This window comes from Ctenocephalides felis, unplaced genomic scaffold (genome assembly GCF_003426905.1).
Source record: "Ctenocephalides felis isolate EL2017-DRISC unplaced genomic scaffold, ASM342690v1 CF-g0.4_SCAFFOLD_00845, whole genome shotgun sequence".
NCBI lineage: Eukaryota > Metazoa > Arthropoda > Insecta > Siphonaptera > Pulicidae > Ctenocephalides > Ctenocephalides felis.
Window position 1 is genome coordinate 90871680 of NW_020536999.1, and position 15008 is coordinate 90886687.

Below are 15008 nucleotides of genomic sequence, written 5' to 3' on the forward strand. Positions count from 1 at the left end.
ATTTACTCACAGGTGTTAAATATTGCAATATTTAATTAGGCACATACATATTTATTATTATTATGTTTTATTAACTTAATAAAACAAAGAAAATAACACATTTCTCCATCGAAATGAAATTTATTTCAAAACATTTATTTGACAGCAAATTCAAGATGGCGGACATGGCGTAGGCAGACATTTTTTATTTACAAATAAATATAAATAATTAAATTAAACAATGTAATTATTTTTATTTATTATTAAATTAGGTGTAAGTGACATTTTGCCTTGAGGCAAGTTACATAAACATGTGTAAATAATCGACTTAATTAATAAGTATTTGGATTAGGACATACACGGTGTATGTCCTAAGGTCAATACCAGTGGTTCCAAACTTTAATAAATTTTTAACTTCAGGCAGGATAAGTGATATAAAAATTAACTAGTGGGGCGCATGGCATCGTGCCTTAAGGCAAATTGCTAGAACTTCCCGTACCGTAACGAAATGTTCGAGGAATTTTGAATGTATAATAGATTATTATAAATAAATATTGTAACATTGTCTAATATTTATAAGAATTATATAAACTTAATTGCAAAGTTGAAATTATTTTTTTAAAGTATATTAGAACTATAGTCAGAATTAAAAATAAAATCTGAATTATTTTCGACATACAAAAAAATTTTTTTTGAAAAAAAAAGTTGAAACAAATTTTTTTTTCTAAAATCAATTATTTTGTTAAAAAAAGCAGAAAGTTCTTTGAATCATGTAAATCGGACGCTTGGTTCTCTCAAAAACTGCCATTTTTCACACATTTAGCTCCGTATCTTCGAAATGGATGGGCCTGCCTTTGCTAAAAACTAATAAACACTTCTCCCAATCATTACTAATTGAATGTTTTTTAGATCATTCAAATGGGATGCTCCGTTCTCTCAAAAATTCGATTTCTATTTTCTGCACTCTTTGCTCTTTATCTGCGTAACTGCTGGACCTACCTACGCCAAACACTGATCAGCACATCTCCCTATCAATAGGAATCGAATGTTTTTTGAACCATTCAAATCGGTTGATCCGTGCGCCCGAAAACGTGACTTGAAATTTGTATCCATGCATATACATTCACACACACACACATCCATTTTCTCTGAGGTATGCCAAAATGTTCAGAAACCTTCAAAACGTCGAGAAATGTAAAAATTTTCAATTTCGATTTTTGGCCCATTACAAAAATGAAAATGTTTGGATATATTTACGTTTTGCAGATTTTTGAATATTTTGGCATACCTTATAAAAAATAAATGTTTGTGTGTGTATGTATGTTCGAATACTATTTTTGACCACAATTTCGGGAGCAAGGATCAACAGATTTGAATGGTTCAAAATTGAACAATATTAAGATTTTTATTTATCATTAAACTAGATGTAAGTGGGTATCGTTTAAAAGGTCTTTTCAAGTAGAATACGGATGCTGAAATAAAATTTTGAAGTTCACCCCTTTTTTTAAATAACCTCCAATAGCAACTTGGTATACTTATAAATCACTCATAATTATATATATATATATATATATATATATATATTGTTTTCTTATTGATTAAGCCGGTTATTTTCACATACTTAAAGGTTCATGCAACTTTTTTTAAAAAAAATACCCACTGTTAGTAAATTCAAATGAAGTTTTACTTCAAAAATTTTATATTGTGCTTTTATGGCATGTGGGGTATCGCTCAAAATGTTTTTGTATATAGAACATGAATACTGAAACAATACTTTTTATAAATAATCTCCAATAGTTACTCCTAACACTATAACAGCAACTCAGTATACTTATAATTCACTCATGAATAATTATAATATTGTTTTGATTAAGCCTGTTATTTCCACATACTGGAAAGTTTACGCAACCGATGTTCTAAAAATGTATTTGATTTAAGTCTGGACGTAAACTACAATCAGTAGCTCCCAACGAAACACCACAGAACGTGCATATAACTTTGTATTCATTTTAACTCGCGCCGCAGTGTACTGCCTTTAATGTACTTAATGCCGGAATTTTTCAGTTTATAATTATATGCGTATATATACTAGATGACAGACGAGGGTATTCTTAAATACCCAATTTTTGGAGTCTCATATCCTTTACAAGGTAGAGACCAATAATCATATCAGTACATATTGTCTAGCTAGGGCATAAATAAACATAAAGTCTAGGTCTAGGATTTGTATTTGGCAGATCATGAAAATAAAAATGACTGCTAAATATCAAATAGTAAAGTTTGAACAAGTACTGTAAAGTTTACGCAATTTGCCTTAAATAATATACCCCTTATACTTAGTAATTTAAAATTCAAATTTAATGAAGTTTTACTTCAAAAATTTCAGATTGTTTTTTTGTAGGATATGGGGTATCGTTTAAAAGGTCTTTTCGAATAGAATACGAATACTGAAACAAAATTTTGAATTTCGCTCCTTTTTTAAAATAATCTCTAATAGTTACTTCTAACACTATAATAGCAACTCAGTATACTTATAATTCACTCATGAATAATTAATATATATATATATATATATATATATATATATATGATAAAATTGTTTCTTGGGCCATCCAGTAATTAAAAAAAAAACAGTTTTATTAAAAAATGTTTTTATTTAGAGAAACGTACGTTTCGGGTCTTGATTTGACTCATCTTCAGTGCTACAAATAATTATTTCAGGGATACAAATTAAAACAATATAAAAAATACATAATACAGACAAAAATAAGTAGAACAATGTATATGAAAAGTATATATGAAAAACAACCATAAAATAAAAACAAATGTAAAGAAACTCACCATACAAATAAGTTTTAAAAAATAACACACAAAAAATAACACAAAAAAACACACAAAAATGCACTAAAAAATAATTAATTATGAAATAAAAAATTGATAAGACGTCAAGTTATGATTTTTTTTTTAAAAAAAATAGTAAAATTAAAATAAATAATATGTTTTATTATAAAAAAGGTTTTTCCAAACGAACATGTTGTCAGTTTGGAGACCGTGTTACGTGTGTGTAACGAGAGTAAAATGTGTGCGTACGTGTTAGCGGAAAATAGTGGAAAAAACGCACACATTTTACTCTCGTTACACACACGTAACACGGTCTCCAAACTGACAACATGTTCGTTTGGAAAAACCTTTTATATAATAAAACATATTATTTATTTTAATTTTACTATTTTTTTTATAAAAAAAATTCATAACTTGACGTCTTATCAATTTTTTATTTCATAAATAATTATTTGTAGCACTGAAGATGGGTCAAATCAAGACCCGAAACGTATGTTTCTCTAAATAAAAACATTTTTCAATAAAACTGTTTTTTTTTTTTTTTTAATTACTGGATGGATGCCCAAGAAACAATTTCATCATATTATTTCACCATCTGAAGAAAAACCTCTCGCTTTATATATATATATATATATATATATATATATATATATACAAGTCGTGTTTTATAAAATGTATTTTATTTAAGTATGGGCATAAACTGTAATCAGTAGCTCCACAAGAGTGCATATCAAATCTTTGTAATCATTTTACCTCGCGCCTCAGAGTACTGCCTTTACTTTACTTAGTCCCGAAATTTTTCAGTTTATATATATATATATATATGCGCAATTTGCCTTAAAATATACACTCCTTAAACTCAGTAACTTAAAATTCATGTCTAATGAAGTTTTACTTCAAAAATTTCAAATTATGTTTTTGTGGCATGTGGGGTATCGTTTAAAAGGTCTTTTTGAATAGAATACGAATATCTAAATGAAATTCTAGATTAAACTTTTTATTTCAAATAATCGCAAATTAATATATTGAATTATTTACACATTCAAGGGAACTTTATCTGACTTGCTTTAACACAAAATGCCACTCACACCTAGTGACAAGTGTATTTATTGTGTGAACATATATACTATTATGAATATTATATATTATATAACACATAAATAGTTTTTAATTTGGTATATAACTATTTTCGTTTCGTATATATATATATTAATCTATTATAATTTAAATATTAATTTTTAATTTATTTTACAATAACATCCTCATGAGTTTTCATGTGATACGTCAATGAATTCTCATACTGTAACTTTTTATTACAAATTTTACATTTATATTCTTTTTTATCCGAATGTGTCCTCATATGTCGCACCAGATTACTAGAATCTGCAAAAGCCTTTGTGCAAACTGTACACTTGTATTTTTTTTCACCTGAATGGGTTTTGGAGTGACACGATAAAGTTCTGGAATGCTTAAACGACTTGCCACAAACATTACATTTGTAAGGAGTGTCATCAGAATGGTTTCTCATGTGGTAAGAGAGCCCTGTTATTGTTTTGAAAGTTTTATTACACAACTCGCATACAAACCAGTTGTCTTCTGTGTGAGTCTTTTCGTGTTTTATTAAATCTGTTAAACTTGAGAATGTTTTTGTGCAGTCTTTACAATTGTATATGTTATCGCTGTCTAAACTGTCTAAGTAGTTTGTTAATATACTTGCTGCATCATCAGGCTTGATCTCTTCGCTTACTTTATGTATTATTTTCATGTGATAATTTAAAGAACTTAAATATTTCAATTCCCTGCTGCATATGGGGCACTTGTGTCTCTTGTCATCAAAGTGTGTACGCATGTGCGATACTAAATTGCAGGATTGGTTGAAGGCTTTGTTGCAAACTGTGCACACAAAAGGCTTTTCACCAGAATGAGTGCGCAGATGTCTTGTTAAAGTCTTCGATTGTCTGAATTCCTTCAGACAAACTTTACATTTAAACGTGTCATCTTTCCTGTGTGTTTTCTTATGAGCTTGGAAATCTTCTCGTGATGTGAAAGTGGAGGTACAGAAGTCGCATTCGAAGAGGTCAGGTTCTACAATTGCAGGCTTTTTGCACTTTCTAGATTTCGTTCTTTGGTGTTTTTGTTTGCATAACTTTATATGGGTTTTGTATCCATTGCTAGAGGTTGTTGTAAAAGGACATTTTGTACATACAAACTCACCTTGTTCATTCTTTCTTACATTTTTGTCAAACCCATCGGAGTCGTAGCAAATCTCTTCGTCTTCTGAGAATGTATCCATTCTGACATCAACAAACTCTAAAGGATTCTCTACATTTTCAATACTCACAGATATATTTTGTAATTGTGATGAACTACTTACGTCGTCAACAATTTCTGACATTTTAACAACACTTAATTTCACATAATAACAACATTTATAATGTATATATTTATTATTTTATAATATTTTCTACATTTATAATTATGTATTTAACATTTTTGACAGCTTGTATTTGACAGTTAATAAAAATAAAGATGGCTGCAGATTGTCAACTACTAAAACAAGTGTGAAGTATGCAGATTTATGATGGCGCAAAATTTAAAAATCGTAAACTTTGAATTTTTATTTTACATCATTTATATTTTTTATTAATTATACGATGGTAATATTTTAAATTACGTCTATAAGACCTATTTGTTAAAATATTAAGTAACTAGTTGTAAGTAGCCATAGATAAGTAAACATAATGTAAGTAGCATTTTGCCTTAAGGCAGGTTGAACATGTTATCAAAAACATAGCTGAATTTCAATTCTTATTGACTAAGTTCTTGTAAAGTTACTGAAAAATAAACATCAACAAACTCTAAAGGATTTTCTAATACTCAAAGATATATTTTTACTACTTACGTCTTCCATAAGATCTGACATTTTAACAACACTTAATACACATAATAACGGCATTTATAATATTAAATATAAATATATATTTAATATTTTGTAATATATTCAACATTTATAAATATATATTTAACATTTTTGACAGTTGATAAAATTAAAGATGGCTGCAGATTGTCAACGAGTAAAACAAGTGTGAAGTTTGCAGATTTGTAATGGCGCAAAATTTAAAAATAGTAAACTTAGAATTTTTATTTTACATAATTTATATTTTTTCCCTTCAATATTTTATGTCAAAAGCGAACGACGCGCATGTCAAACGCCATGTTCGTTCGTGCTCGTTCGCTAGGTGTGGCGCACCTTTATATTATCCATTTCGTGTTCTAAAAATACATTTTTTAAGTGTGAACGTTAACTGTAATCAGTAGCATTTGTTTCTTTTATTTCGTGTTCTAAAAATGTACATTTATTGAAGTCTGGACACACCACAGAACGTGCATGTATCCATTTTAACTCGCGCCGCAGATTACTGCCTCACTTTACTTAGTCCCGAAAATTTTCAGTTTATTTTTATATTTATACACACACATATATATCCAGTACATATATATCTTATATGTACTGGCTATTTGTTTCAATTTTTGGAGTCTCGTATCCTTTACAAGGTAGAGACCAATAATCATATCAATACATATTGTCTTAGGACATAAATAAACATAAATTCTAGGTCTAAAACTTGTATTTGCCAGACCATGAAAATAAAACTTCTAAATATCAAATAGTGAAGTTTGAACTTGTACTGGAAAGTTTACGCAACTTGTTTTAAATAATATACCCCTTATACTCAGTATTTGAAATTTAAGTCTAATGAAGTTTTACTTCAAAAATTTGATATTGCGTTTTTACGGCATGTGGGGTATCGTTTATGAGGTCTTTTTGAATAGAATACGAATAATAAAACAAAATTTTAAATTTCTTTTTTTTTTTAAATAATCTCAATCTCCAATTGTTACTCCTAAAACTATAATAACAACTCAGTATGCTTAAAATTTACTCATACTGGGAATTATATATATATATATTGTTTTCTTATTGATTAAGCCTGTTACTTCCCTATACTGTCTACGCAACTCGTCTTCTAAAAATATATTTTATTCGAGTCTGCACGTAAACTGTGATCAGTAGCTCCCAACAAAACACCACAGAACGTGATAACTTTGTATTAATTTTAACTCGCCCCGCAGAGTATTGCCTTTACTTTACTTAGTCCCGAAAATTTTTAGTTTATTATATATATATATATATTAGTTGAATAGGAGGGGTATTCTTAAATACCCATTTTTTGGAGTCTCGTATCCTTTACAAGGTAGAGACCAATAATCATATGAGTACATATTGTCTAAGGCATAAATAGACATAAATTTTAAGTCTAAAACTTGTATTTGCTTCAAATAGTGAAGTTTAAACTTATACTAGGAAGTTTACGCAAATTATCTTAAAGAATATAGCACTTATACTCAGTAATTTAAAATTTAAGTCTAATGAAGTTTTACTTCAACAATTTCAGATTGTGTTTTTGTGGCATGTGGGGTATTGTTTAAAAGGTCTTTTTGAACAGAATACGAATACTGAAATATAATATATTAAATTTCGCCCTTTTTCCATTTAACTAAAACTATAATAGCAACTCGGTATATATATATATATATATATATATAATTCACTCATAATTATATATATATATATATATATATATATATGTATGATAAAAATGTTTCTTAGGCATCCATCCAGTAATTAAAAACAGTTTTATTAAAGGAAAATGTTTTTATTCACAGAACATACGTTTCGGGTTTTGATTTGACCCATCTTCAGTGCATACAAATAAATTTGAAAAAAACACAAAAACACACGAAATTGCACGAAAAAATAAATATGAAACAAAAAATTGATAAAACGTCGAGTTATGATAAATTTTAAAAAATGGTAAAATTAAAATAAATAATATATTTTATTATAAAAAAGCTTATTCCAAACGAACATGTTGTCAGCTTGGAGTATGTGTTACGTGTGACACATATATTTTGTAAAATTTATCATAACTCGACGTCTTATCAATTTTTTGTTTAATATTCATTTTTTCGTGCAATTTCGTGTGTTTTTGTGTTTTTTTTTCAAATTTATTTGTATGCACTGAAGATGGGTCAAATCTAGAACCGAAACGTATGTTCTATGAATAAAAACATTTTCATTCAATAAAACTGTTTTTAATTACTGGATGGATGCTCAAGAAACAATTTTATCATATTATTTCATTTTCATTTTTCATTTATATATACGAGTATATATATATATATATATATATATATATATATATACATATATATATATATACATACATATATATATATATATATATATATATATATATATATAGTTTTCTTATTGATTAAACCTGTTATTTCCTTATATTGGACAGTCTACGCAACTCGTGTTCTAAAAATGTATTTTATTCAATTCTGGACGTAAACTGTAATCAGTAGCTCCCAACGAAACGGCATAAAACATGCGCCGCAGAGTACTGCCTTTAATTTACTTAATGCCGAAATTTTTCAGAATATTATATATATATATATATATATATATATATATATATATATCTATATATTAGATGGAGCGGTATTCTTAAATACCGATTTTTTGGAGTCTCGTATCCTTTACAAGGTAGAGCCCAATAATCATATGAGTACATATTGTCTTAGAGCATAAAAAACATAAATTCCGGTACTCTTATAATAAAAAAAGTGTTTAATTTAATGTGAATTATAAATAAATATATTTTTTATATATATAAGCATAAATATATAGTGAGACTTATTAAATTTTACACATTATACACAAGAATTTGATTAAAAAATTAATTTATAGTAAGTGTGACTTATTACAATGCATACATAACTTATAAAATAATTAATATAATTTATCTGAGATGCAAACGTCCAACTATTTTAATTAAAACTACTTATCAATTATTAATAATAATCAAAAATTTGGTTTCGATTAAAATTTGAGAGTACAAAAATTACATCTAACTGGTAACTAATATATTTACAAGCGATACTCATATTTTTTAATTTATGGCACGATTGTAATAATACATCGAATAATAAATTTTAATAATATATATAATCTGAGAAGTCGAATATAAAAAAAGTAATAAATAAAAAAATATTGTTGTAAGTAAACTTAATAATATATAAAGTAAGTAGTACTTATTGTATTTTATGTATTTAGTTAGTTAGAATCTATGCAGTGGCGTCGGAACCAAATTTTTGATGGGTGGGCTCGTTTTTTTTTTTTTTTTGATAGACAGCCAGTGGGCTCGTTTTTTTCTTTTTAGAGATATTAGTCCACATAATTTTTTCAAATTGATGGGTGGGCTGAGCCCCCCCATCAAAATTCATGGGTGGGCTCAAGCCCACACAGCCCACACGGTTCCGACGCCACTGAATCTATGTAATAGAATCACAATGCATCACCTAGTTTTAAATATAATTTATAAATAATTATATATATTTATATATATATATATATATATATATATATATATATACGAGTATAACAAATGTATTCTGAGTGGATAAATAGATATTCATTAGACGATCGTTGGAGGGTAGAAGACAGTATATCGAACGACTTGTAACGGATAACACATAATGCTAATTTAGGTTTCCATATATTAAATTTTAAATTATAACACACTGATGATGAGACAAACCTAGTCTCGAAACGTTTGTGAAAATTATTATTTAATAAATTAGTGCACAAAAGAGTGTTGTTTGTTCATATTTCCAAAATAATATATATATATATATATATATATATATATATAATCATTTAAATTTTTGAATATTTCAATATAAGAATTATAGTTAAAGAACATTTTGCACGATTTATAAAAAAAGACTATCTAAAGTTTATTGATTTAGTAATACGAGTTGTGTTAGGGTGGTCCTTAATATGGATATTTTTCGAAATTTTTTTGCTGCCAGGATCTCAAATGCTTCCAAATTTATAAAAGAAAATTCTCTGGAAGTTTTAACTCTTAATATTGACTTTAAGATAGTCCGTACTCCAACCAAAGCTTCTTATGGGTAAAATTCAATTTGATTTTTTAGAATTTTATAACTTAGCGACAAGTGAATCAAAATTTTGAGAATAACATTGTATTTGCTTATTTTGACAATATATAAAAAATTGCAATAAAAATTTGATTTATTTTTTAAAATAAGTATTTACCTAGGAAGAAAAACCAAAAAAATTTGGTTGGAGTGCGGACTATCTTAAAGTTATAATATTAAAAGCTAAAACTTTCATAGGATTTTGTTTTATCAATTTGGAAGCATTTAAACCCCTGGGAGCAAAGAAATTTAAAAACATCCATATTAAGGACCACCCTGATATATATTTATATATTTATTTGTAATAAGATATTTGATAATATTAAAAATAATCTTCAATACACATTTTAACTTCAAACATCAAATTTTAGAGGCTAATTCTTGGATAAAATTAAAATGCTATGTTACGGGTCTATATTCGTATCAATTGGTAGTCAGGAACTACTAAAAATCTGTATTTTTGTGTTTGATCAGGCGTTTTACACATAAAACCTAACTTCACATATGTGTTAAGAATGAGACAACATGGGGTTCGTTCCATCCGAGCCAATCTGACAGTCCGAAACTGTTTCAAACTAGACCAAACTCTTTCTGATTTTTTCATGGCAGTTGGCAATGGTTTGGTTTGGATACATCCAACGCGTTTCGAACTCAGAGCTCACTCGATAATAATAATAATTATTATTTTAATACATAAATATTAGTTTAATATATATATATATATATATATATATATATTAAACATATTCTAATAAAAATATAACTTAATTATATCAATGAATTTGCTTTTTAATATTTCCTAGTTATATATCGTTATGTCGCTTTAATATAATATTCTACAATGTTTGGACTCCTGTAAATTCATTAAATTTTTAATGTTCTATTTGGAATTAAATAAAAGTATATTTTAATCGTATTAAATTGCGGAGTTTTTGTTTGTACCGGGTACAAACACAAAATGATAGTTTCAAACTCATCGGACTGCTTGATGGAACGCATTACTGACAGTCCGCAACAGTTTGGAATCCGAAATTTTGGATGGAACAGAAAAAAGTGTTCTGCGCATGCGCGGACAGTTTCGGACTGTCAGATTGGCTCGGATGGAACGAACTCATGAACTTGCCCTTATGATAAAATTTTTATTTGAAACTTGGAGGTTAGGTTTTATGTGTAAAACGCTGGAACGCTCGCAAATATGTAGATTTTTAACAAATCGTGACTACCAATTGATACGAATATAGACCCATTAACATAGCATTTTCTTTTTCTTTTTTTTTAGCATAGCAACTTATACGAATATAGACCTGTAGAATAGCCTTACCATAACATTTCTGTATTATCCGAGAATTGAACCCTTAAAACGATAAAATTATATTATAGTATAGCGGGGTTCAAAGGTCCGCAAGTTAAAAGGTCTACCACCGATATTTCAATAACAAGTAAAGTTAAAAATTTTTCACCAAAAATATTTAAAGGGCAAAAGATGTATAACCAGCCATAACCTTGATTCTTACAACTTCGCTATCAGAAAATAAACAGCAAATGTTTAAAAATCCAAAACAAAAGTTTTTTCCCCTTGTTAGTCTTTTTGGTCGTGAGCACTGTTGTTTAGTTTACGAGACCTCAATATAATTTTTAAGAATACGTTATTTAATTGTTTTGTAACACATATTGTTATTTTTAAGTTAGATTCAACAGTTTTTCATATAACCTCTATAAAAGCTTGCACCTGGGTGGGGTAAAAAGGACCAACTGAACCTTTACTCTTGCAAAGGTGTAAACAATTAAAAAAGTAAAAAGTTAGCAAAAGCAATTTTACAAGAGATAAATTAAATAAATAGTTATTCCAACTCTGCTGATGAGTATTTCTAAACAAAACACTAGATCAAGGTTATATACAGTGTTATCTCAGGAAAAAATGTACCCATGAAATTTACATTTTGCATTGGTTGAATATTGTAGCTATTATTTCGTAAAATCCCTTTAAAATTAAAAATTAGACATTGGACCTGTTTGGCCCCTGGTTGTACATGTTACCCAGCCTATGGAGTAAAAAAGACCAGGTTACAATTTTTTGAAAAACAGCAAAAAAATACATTTCTACACTGATGAATTAGCTGGTAGTTTTAATGAGCATGGTCAGATAGTTGTTTGTTTGATCTGTGTTATAATGTAGATTGGACAAGATTTTTTCTTAAAGTCAAATTCGACCTTTGTGCCCCGCTCTACTCTATAATTTCAATTATATATATTAAAATTATCAAATATCCTATTACCATTTTAAAAGTTGAAAAATCTATCAATCTATCTATTTATTGTCGAGAAATTGTTTGCAAAAAGCTATCCATATGAATTTATCAAAAACTTTTATACAATTAAATATTGAGATCTATTAAGGAAATATTATTAATATTAATTTAAATATGTATAAGTTTTTAATATATATACATGTTATTAATACTAGAATTAAGAGTATGATAGAAAAATTGAGCTAACTATGTAATTTTGTGTGTAATACTTTATATACAGAATTAAAATTAATAAAAATTAAGTAATACTAGAATTATATTGTAATTGTTGCTACTTAAAATAATAAATACTATATAAATATAAACGTACACATAGTAAGTGTTTTTGTTATTAAATCTAGTTTTAATGGTGACTAGGAAAAATTCCTATAAATTTTACAATTAAGTAATATATTTAATTTAAAAAGATGTTTGCAATCGATTGATAATATTGTAAGACTTGAATACATTTATACAACCAAAGAAAATCATACCAGTAAAAAACAAAAGTTAAAATAACGTAGCACAGAAGAAAGTCGTTACGTTGTTGATGGTTACGTTATTAATACGTTTAGTTGTAACCTTTAATCGGCTTGAACGTAGATGCTTCGGTTTTGTTCTTTACGTGGCAGCTACGTCACAAGGTTTCATAGATTGATCATACAAAATAGACGGTTTTAAGATTCATACGTTTTAACTATATTTTGTTTAATTGGTTATAAAACAAATTTATTTGAATAGTAATTTAGTTATATTAAGACTTCAGCAGAAAATAAAATGTATCGTCTAATGATGTTACAATAGTAGCAATCGATTATAAACACATGATATAATATATATTAATATATATATATATATATATATATATAATATATAAATACATATATTAATATATATAATTCAAAAAGTATATATATATATATAATCACTATCAATGTCTACAATAAATTTAGTCATTACATATTTTATATTTAAAGCTATGAATTAAATTAATTTAAAACTTAATTAAAATTTATAATATAGACAATGATAATAATTACATACAAATATATATATATATATATATATATATATATATTTTATATATATATATATATATATATATATATATATTCTTAATAGAGTCCCGGAGGAGGGTGCTTCCGCCTCTTACCTGCCCCTTCGCTAGGCAGCAAGTGCTCCCTCAAAGCAAGTTCATAAGCCATTTGAAGTGAAACATCTCTGGGCTCATAAGACGATTGCATGACACGTCTGTCATGTTGGGCAGTACGGCCATTAGGTGTCACCAACGTTGCATAAGGCTGCAGTTTGCGTCTCCGCTGTTGGTTTTTGTGCCACCTGAATAAGAAAATAATTGATAAAAACCAGTGCAGAAAATAATAATTTATAAAAGTTTTAAAATTTAAAATTCAAAAGACAAATATTTCATTTCTAAAAAAGCACGAATGCTTGCCATGTCGTCCGAACCTAACACAACGCTTTTCCATACATTTTTACTAGTTTTTATTAGGTTTGGATATGCATGGTAAGCGTTACTTCAATATTTTATTAAACAAATGTTTCTAATTTTAGTTTTATTGTTATGAACAGAACTAGGTGTAGCTTTTGTACAATGATTATAAAGAAACGGCCCGACCGATCTTTACCGAAAACTAACCACTTACTGATAACTTTCGTTAACTGTTTTTGAATTTTGAAAATCTGTTCAAGAGTTTTTACAAAAATGTCGTTAGAATATATTCTGATAAAGCAATATTAAAATAATTCAATAATCTTCCCGGGTGTCATTTATTTCCTCTACCTGTCCATTTGTAGTTCATGCTGCACCACACTGCTGTCCTTCCTCTCGCATCCCGTGATGTTCTTCCACTGTACAGCAGGTGCTGCTCCCAACCTGGCACAAGACCTGGCATATGCCATAAAAGCTGCACAATGACAACCAACAATAACAGTGGACATCTTAAAATCCCTGTCACTCTGCTGTCTACCCACATGCCAATCATTCACATCACTGTTCTTCCTGGATCTCATAAAATCCCTCAAAATATCTCCACTTGTAAATATACCACCATGGGTTGTAACGCGTTTGGTGACGATGTCATCATCGTTGGTAAACAGACGTCTGTTGACAGTCCTGACAGTGGAGCTGTCGTCGGTGAGTAGTTTGAAACTGTTTTTGAGTATTGACTCAGTCAATATTGTTCTGTCACTTGTACCTTGGTTAATGGTGAATGGTGATGTTGGTGTGCTGATTTCTTCGTCGGAGATGCTGAAGTTGTCGTCGGATGAAGGGTTGTCCAGATGGGATCGAGTTACTCTGCTGAGTTCAAGGGTGTGAGAGTCTAGGCGGGCTTGGCACTCGCAGACGTCTTGGGTGCAGGCGGAGATGAAGTTCTGGGGATTCAGACGGCTGTCGCAACCTCCAAATAACTAGGAAAAAAACAGAAACATATATGTTGCCACCTACTGCAGTATTTTTACTTTTTGCATCATTTTCCCTCACCTCGCTATCCTTTAACAATCTGCACTGCAAATTAGCCTGCTTCCTCATCCTCTTGTCACATTTAAAATCCTGATACCAAAAGTAATCATTTGACAAATCTTGCTTGGATTTATTCTTACCATTCCCCTGTTGTTTATTTTTCTTCTGCTTATTCACAGAAGTCTTCTTCCCTTGCTGAGGCTTTTGTGGAAACCGAGGAATCGACGAACAAGCTTTTTTGCCGCCAACTCGCCAGGATTCGGCAAACTTGTGGATGTCTATCTCTTGAGCGGGCTGAGAATCGATGGACGATTCTGGGGAAAAGGTAGAAAGAAATATAGTATATT

At 28.6% G+C, this 15008-nt stretch overlaps 2 protein-coding genes across 2 annotated transcripts in view; both read right to left on the minus strand.

Moving 5' to 3' along the window:
* Positions 1 to 4063: 4063 nt before the first annotated feature.
* Positions 4064 to 5215, minus strand: LOC113362995 (zinc finger protein 501-like). The gene has a single exon (XM_026605487.1). It carries the CDS (start codon positions 5213 to 5215, stop codon positions 4064 to 4066), a length of 1152 nt encoding a protein of 383 aa, XP_026461272.1.
* Positions 5216 to 13294: 8079 nt separating this feature from the next.
* LOC113362996 overlaps positions 13295 to 15008 on the minus strand; it is a 4243-nt gene continuing 2529 nt past the window's right edge. The window contains exons 2-4 of the mRNA XM_026605488.1: positions 14683 to 14975; positions 13981 to 14609; positions 13295 to 13517 (exon numbers count right to left, since the gene is read on the minus strand). Of these exons, the coding sequence (XP_026461273.1) occupies positions 13295 to 13517; positions 13981 to 14609; positions 14683 to 14975 (1145 nt within the window). The remainder of the gene's footprint in view (positions 13518 to 13980; positions 14610 to 14682; positions 14976 to 15008) is intronic.